We start from the raw sequence: 7559 nt of genomic DNA on the forward strand, positions 1-7559 counted from the left end.
AACGCACGTGCATCTTCCTAGTATAGTAAGTACCAAGAAAACATGTAAGAATACATTCCCTTTATTGATAGTTTAGCAATTCTGACAAACTTGTTGAGCGCCATTCTTCTCGATTGTTGTCGTATATCTCCAAGCTTACTTCCAGCAAATCTCCTTCAAAGAACTTTCTGAATTGATTTTGGTTTCCACTCTCTGTTCGCAATATATATAACGGAGTCGAGTTAATAAGATACAAAAGAAGCATAAACTGCTTGTCAATATATACAGTACACACCATTTTCAGATTGGTTACTAAAAGCGCTAAGCAGAGAGATTTGTACAATGAAAATACGAGGCCGTAACCATTTGTAAATCCAGTTTTCCGATTGTATTCTCTCAACAATCAAGGTGGAACAAACCTCAAGATATAGAGATTTAAAAAAAAAAAAGCTACCGAAAAAGATGCAGCTCATAACATTGTCGTGTTGGCGAAGTTTATAAGCTGTTAAAAATAGCTTATAACATGTTTAAGAGCTTATAACCTCTTCCGAAATGTTTGGTATTTTTTTCAAACAGATCTTAAAAATTGAAGAAATAAGTTGTTGGATAGCTTATAAAATCTTTTTTTTTTCTTCTTCATACAAGGCAGCTGTTTTCGTCGATTCAAACGAAACAATCCCTGCAAAAGAAATCACAAGTATGCTATGTTTTCACCAACAATAAAATAAAACGCTAAAGAACGAGTATACTCGATAATTTTACGAGGCTTAGAGGACTCACATTCACATAGTATCTCTCCATTTCAGTGCGAAGCGACAATAACTTCTTCTAAGGTTTAGAAGACACTCCGACAAAGGTGCTCGATACCATTCGTCTTCTTTTTCATCTCTGTAAATACTTTTCATAATAATTTCCAAGCTCGCTTCTTCCAAATCTCGAAGCAACAACCGTGAGGGCTCGTCTTTGCTTCCACTTTCTCTCTCCATCAGAACCTTCCACATATACCCGACGAATTCTACCTCCCATCCCCTCCATGAATACTCCGACTCGGCGAATTCGTCATGCCATGCTTTGAGGCAGTTACCGATGCTTCTTGGACGACAAATACTAAATACACCGTTTACAAGTTCCGGAAACGAGGATAAACCACAAGCCAAGTTCAAGCTCTCCACCAAAACGGGTTTGTCGTGTACCGGATCAATGTTTTCTTGAATTATGTCCTTTTCATCATTGGGATGCTTATATATACTCAGAGAAATTTTCGATTGGCTTAACGACTTGAGCAGTTTATTTAGCTTGAGGAACCACGAGGGAGAACCGTCGTTTATATGCTGTATGTGTATCTCCGACTTCCAATCCCGGAAGGAATTCGTTGCAAACGAAACCGTCGGAACAAAGTCTCCTTTGTATTCGAAATAGAGTATGTTCGGGGCGTCGATAAATACCCGGGATTCTTTCAATCCATCACAATGCAAAAGGGTCAAGCGTCTGAGCCTCGGGAATTTACCAAACGACAAGTTGTCCAACGACGATTTCACGCCTTGCAGAAATAAATCATTGAGATTAAGAAAGTTGGCTTCTTTGCGGAACATAATATTTCCGTAATTAATGTTGATGGTTCGAAGAGATACGGGGTAGATTTCGATGCTACAAAGTTCCACCGGAAAGTGTCTGCTGCATAATCCTAATCTTTCCGTAAAAGTAAATTCCTCGAGATTGCGAAGATCATTCGTGTTGATTGTTCTTAACCCTATACCTAATCCTTCGACGCATAGGGTTTCAATCAAAGGGCACCTTGCGATCATCTGCTGAAAAATACTATCGTCGACCGCGACATCTACGAGATGAAGTGATCTTAGATTCTTGCAGAGTGTTATCTTTTCAATAGCCTTTTCGTCGAATAAAAATCTTTCCACGCGCAAATGTTTGAGTGATTCGACGGCTTCGAAAACTACAGATGGCAAATCCAGACGCCCCGGATCGGACGTTTTGGAACTAATAGAGAGACGAAACTCCTTTACGCCCATAGATGTGAGCAATGGGATCCATTTTTGGAGAAGTGAAACAGATTCATAATGGTCCGTACATATAGAGAGACGAAACTCCTCTAACCGCAGCGTCCGATCGCGGTACAGCTGTAAAGTATTGTCGACAACGAATAGAAATTCTCGTGTACTGTGTCTAAATGTGGGGTCTGAAAAATCAAGATCAAGATTGGGGCGAGTGCGCCAAATAGTACGCCATGATTTCGACAAGACAGATGTTCGAACAGCTTCCTTTTGGGACAGGAAATAAAGTATTCTATGCAAGATGTGTTTCGGCAACTCAGATATCATGTCCATGGAGTTGGAACTAGCTGCGTCTTCCCGGTTTGCTTTTTTCATGCCTCTAATCTGATAAACCCTAAACGATTTTGTGTGCCGAATAAAATTAAATTTGATGCAGTAAATAAATAACGAACGTGTTTTTATTATTAGGTTTGCAATAAGCTTCTTATAACAATTCCGTAAGCGTGTCGGTCAGTTCAAATTTGAGCAGGAATAGTAATTTCTATTGCTTACAACTCTACAGAAGGTAGAATTCTATGATTTGGCCGACGTAATTTCCTTTGTTTTAAGATTCGTAATTTTTTTACCCGTCAATGGCAACGAGATCTATGACAAAGACACTCAATTAAAAAAGGAACATCAATTTTTTCGTGTTTCAAATATTTCCAGTTCATTCAAACTTATTTGCAAATAAATAAAACTCTTTTATATATATCAAAATTACCCAAATTTCCTTGAAACCCAATTCAAACTCCAATTTCATGATTTACACCCTAATTTAACCAAATTTCACCTATTAACCAATTTTGACCATAATTTCAATTTTGATCCGCCACCACCGGAGACCACCGGTTGGCCACCTTTGACTTCTTCTTTTTTCTGATTTTTTTTTTCCGGCCGGTCAATGCCTTTGACCGCCGGGTCTTCGGTGTTGACTTTTTTATTTATTTTTATTTTTTATTTTTTTTTATTTTGTGTTTTCTTAAAAAAATATTTTAATTAATATTACTGTCTTGGCTGCTAAATTACTGACTCCAGCAGTTATTTAACTGTCAGATACAGTAATTTAACTGTTAATTGACTTTTTTTTCCTTAAAAAATATATTTTAATTAATATTACTGTCTTGACTGCTAAATTACTGTATCCATCAGTCATGTAACTGCCGGAGAGAGTAATTTAACTGTTAATTGACTTTTTTTCTTAAAATAAATATTTTAATTAATATTACTGTTTTGGCTGCTACATTACTGTCTCCAGCAGTTATTTAACTGTCGGAGACAGTAATTTAACTGTTAATTGACTTTTTTTCTTAAAATAAATATTTTAATTAATATTACTGTCTTGACTGCTAAATTACTGTCTCCAACAGTTATTAACAGTCGGAAACAGTAATTTAACTGTTAACTGACCTTTTTTTTTTTGAAATTTTGTTTTTTCTCAAAAAAGTTATTTTAATTAATATTACTATCTTGATTGCGGTACAGCTGTAAAGTCTCGTCGACATTTTAATTAAACTGTTTTTTTTTTTTTTTTTTTTTAAGATTTTCACAATTTTGGGACTATAATACGCACCAGTTCGTTTTGGGAAAAAAAAAATCTATTTTTGTTTTTTTTTTTCTGAAAATAGCGAAATGGGTTGTTTTCGTATATTAGAAAATGGGCCCATTTGATATACACCCCTTATAAGCAACTTATATAGGGCTAGGTCCACCTCTAAAATTCTTTCTTTGAGATAATCCCCTTGAGAGGTAAAAGTACCATTGGGCCCTTATGTTCAATTTCCACCCAACTGCATTCAGCATTTCCACCAACTGCATGCAGCATTTCCACCAACTGCATTTTAGCATTTTTGACCTGCATTTACCACCTTTATATTTTTTTAATAAAAAAATATAAATGTTTTTTTATTATTTTTTTATATATATACCTTTTTGTATTATTTTTATTTTTTTAATTTTCTTTAACTTTTCTTTTAATTATTTTTTTTAATTTTTTTTTAATTATATTTTTTTTCTGATTTTTCTTATATTAGTTTTTAAATTATTTACTCGATATGTTTCCCGTACAGAAATTGACTATAAATGACTATAGTATACTAGTATAATTATATGTAGTCATGAACTGTTTTTTACACCAAAATTACGGTCGGACGATTATATAGACGGTTGATTATATATAAAAAAAAACTTCGTCTACATCAACAAAATTCACAATTTGGAACTTGATATTATAAATCAATTAGTACCCAACAAAAGAATTAGAAAAACACCAACATCACTATACATCAGGAAAAACCACATATCTAATATATAACTATATATTACTACATGTGACTATATATGACTACATCTATATGACAACATGTGACTATATATGACTACTTGCATATGACTACATATGATTATATACGACTACATGTACATGACTACATGTGACTATTTATTACTACATGTGACTATATATGACTACATCTATATGACAACATATGACTATATATGACTACTTGTATATGACTACATATGATTATATATGACTACATGACTACATGACTACGTGTATATGACCACATGTAACTATAAGAGTATACAATATAGTTTGTATTTATGGCTTCAAATCCTACTTTTCAACACGATAGTAATTTCGATCTAATCGGTAACAGTTTCGAACTGACTAACAATACATGTCCTCTCGGCAAAAGCTTAGTGCATAGAAGATGTTCAAACACCAAAACCTGTGGAAAAAAAAAAACAGGTTCAATTTAAATATTTATATTATAAATCAACTCATAACCAATAAATATAAATCGAAATACGCAATCACGTGCATATGTTACTACATGTTACTATATGTTACTAAATTATCGTCGACCGACAAATATCGATTAACATACAGTTCCATCCACACACAGAAGAATTTCTTCTTAAAAATAGGTATGTATAGTAACTTTGCAGTATCAACATTTTAGGTTTGTGGATCTAACACATATCTTTAAAACCGTATCAGAAATTTTCAGTTGTTACCTATGAATCGTGTGAAAGATGCAGTTTAGCTTCAGTATAACAAAGAATAGAGCAATTCAACCTAAAAACATAAAAAACATAGAGTAGAATCTAACTATTTAACTTCAGTGGAACCTAATATTTAAAGATCTAGAATCTCATTAAAAAATAAAAAATAAATGATAACTTTGATACAGAGAATGCCTTTCAACCTAAAAACCTAATATTCAGCACAAGGCTCACAATTAGCACAAGCAAAACAAATATGCAAAAAGGAAGTTGAAGATTTTATCACCTGATTCATGGAATATTCAAATCAATTAAGTTAACAAATCGAATCAGCAAATAGAAAACAAGAACAAACCCAATTAATTAGGAACCCTTCAAAGAAGAAGCTTTTTCTTCTGCTATTGGAGAATCTTAAACTGATGCAGAAATTAAGTTTACCGGTGACGGTGGCGGCGGTGAGCGGTGGGCGGTGGTGGGCGGCGGTGTGGCGGTGGGCGATGGTGGGCGGCGGTGTGGCGGTGAGAAGTGGGAGGAGCAGGGGGAGAAGCGGTGGGGGAATCAGACGGCGGAGATGATGCGGGCGGCGTAATGGTGGCTGATGGTGCTGGACTTGGTGCTCCCGCCACCGGCGTGGGCGGCGCCGCCACTGGTGTTGTTGTTGGAGCAGGCTTTGGGCGTGGCTGATGGAGCTTGAGACAAATCAGATCCAACTACCAATGGCCGCCATTGCTGAAAAGTTTCAAGTTTTTTTTTCTTTCTGGAATTTGTACAGAGGGGGAAGAGAGAGATGGAAGAGAGAGAGAGAGATAGAGAGAGAGAGAGAGAGAGAGAGAGAGAGAAGTGAAAGATACTGAAATTTGAGAGGAGACAGGATAAACGGCGGTGGAGGATGAAGAGAGAAGGGAACGAGAGTTGAGATATCTAGGGTTTTAAATTGTAACTAAAGGGTAAAATAGGTATTTCAATTTGTCTATGGAGGTCTATCAAATTAAGTTTAGAATTTGGGTTTTTGACTAGGGAAAAAAAATTCTTAGGACCTATTCATATATATTTTCAAAACTAGGGGGTTATCCCACATTTCCCCTTAGAAAATATAAGCATACTAGGATTTGGATGGGAATAATGAAATGACTCAAATGCACTTAAAGTGTCCCGATAAATGGCAACTCTGATCTGGAACAAAGTGCAATTGAAGGGGGAAATCAGAAAATTGAAAATTTCTAGGGGGTGAAGTTCATATTCTTCTTAAAAAAAAAAAAAAAAATCAAAATCTCTGAATGTCCTTGGAACAATACTTGCACCAATTTCTTGAATTTCCATTGGTCAATTTTTACAAACCCTTTCAAATTGGAAAAACTTGTATTAACATTTTTCATGTGTTTTTTACTTTTTTCTTTTTATTATGGATTTGAAAAATGTTTTAAGTTATTCCAATTGTATATGTGCTGCAGGCAAAAGCTTTCTATTAGCTTGATGAAAGCTCATGAGAAAACAATTCACACATCTCATTATATATAGTTGCAGAGAAAAGTTTTCCGATTTCGATACCATCCCTGCGCATAAACTTTCGTGTAGAAAAACTCGACACCAACTAATAGAAACAACCAACTATTTACGAGGCAAAGAAAGCAAAATATATGGTCACTTAGCAAACGATATTCTAACGAACTCCGTTCGTTTCATATTCGTTTTTCTTGCTTATGGATCTTTACTTTTTCATATTCCAACGTTCTAGAAGTTGAGGAGTCGAATGAAATAATCCCTGCAAAAATCGCAGTATACTATGTTTTTACCCACAATTAAAAAAAATAAAAAAATTAAAGTAGTTGTTTCGGTTTCGGTTTTGTATACTACTTTTGAGTGGACGGACTTTAGTCAATCCCGGTAAAAAAGAAAAAACACGCCGGAAGTTTGACTTCGGGCAAAGTGCAAGAAAAATATATTTTGCAAGGAGGAATGTACTTTTTAAAAATTTCTAGGGGGCGAAGTGCAATTTGTCCTCTCACATAGTTTCTCTCCATTTCAGTACGAAGCGACATCGACTTTCTCTATGGTTCACAAGATATTCCGACAAAGGTGCTTTACGCCACGCTTCTTCTTTTTCGTCGTACTTCCCCTTAATTTCCAAGTTTGCTCCCTCCAAATCTCGAAACAACAACCGTGTGAGCTCGTTTTCGTTTCCACTTTCTCTCTCCATCAGAATCTTCCACATATACCCGACGAATTCTACCTCCCATTCCCCAAGGTAGTTACCGATTTTCCTTGGACGACAAATACTAAATGCACCATTTACGAGAGTCGAAAAATAAGATAAAGGGAAACTCAAGTTCAAGTTCTCCACAAAAACCGGCTTGTTACGGCCGTAGTCGTGTACCGTATTAATCTTTTCTTGAATTATGTCCACTTTGAATATGGAGCGTGGTTTATGATATATACTCAGAGAAATTTTCGATCGGCTTAACGACTTGAGCAGTTCGTCTAGCTTGAGGAACCACAAAGAAGTGCCGCCGTCATTTGCAGTAG

The 7559-nt window shown here is 35.5% G+C and overlaps 1 protein-coding gene across 1 annotated transcript; it reads right to left on the reverse strand.

The window, feature by feature from the left end:
* Positions 1 to 610: 610 nt before the first annotated feature.
* On the reverse strand, positions 611 to 2393 carry LOC105966238 (uncharacterized). Its single transcript, XM_088818236.1, has 2 exons — positions 760 to 2393; positions 611 to 658 (listed from the first exon to the last, which is right to left on the reverse strand). Exon 1 carries the CDS (start codon positions 2361 to 2363, stop codon positions 762 to 764), a length of 1602 nt encoding a protein of 533 aa, XP_088674362.1. The 5' UTR covers positions 2364 to 2393; the 3' UTR covers positions 611 to 658; positions 760 to 761.
* Between the last annotated feature and the right edge of the window lie 5166 nt (positions 2394 to 7559).

The sequence above is a fragment of the Erythranthe guttata genome, chromosome 5 (genome assembly GCF_056151865.1).
Source record: "Erythranthe guttata isolate IM_541 chromosome 5, IM_541, whole genome shotgun sequence".
Taxonomy (NCBI): domain Eukaryota; kingdom Viridiplantae; phylum Streptophyta; class Magnoliopsida; order Lamiales; family Phrymaceae; genus Erythranthe; species Erythranthe guttata.

Coding starts and splice junctions, on each gene's coding strand:
- LOC105966238 (XM_088818236.1), bottom strand. CDS start 2,363: ATGAAAAAAGCAAACCGGGAAGACGCAGCTAGTTCCAACTCCATGGAC.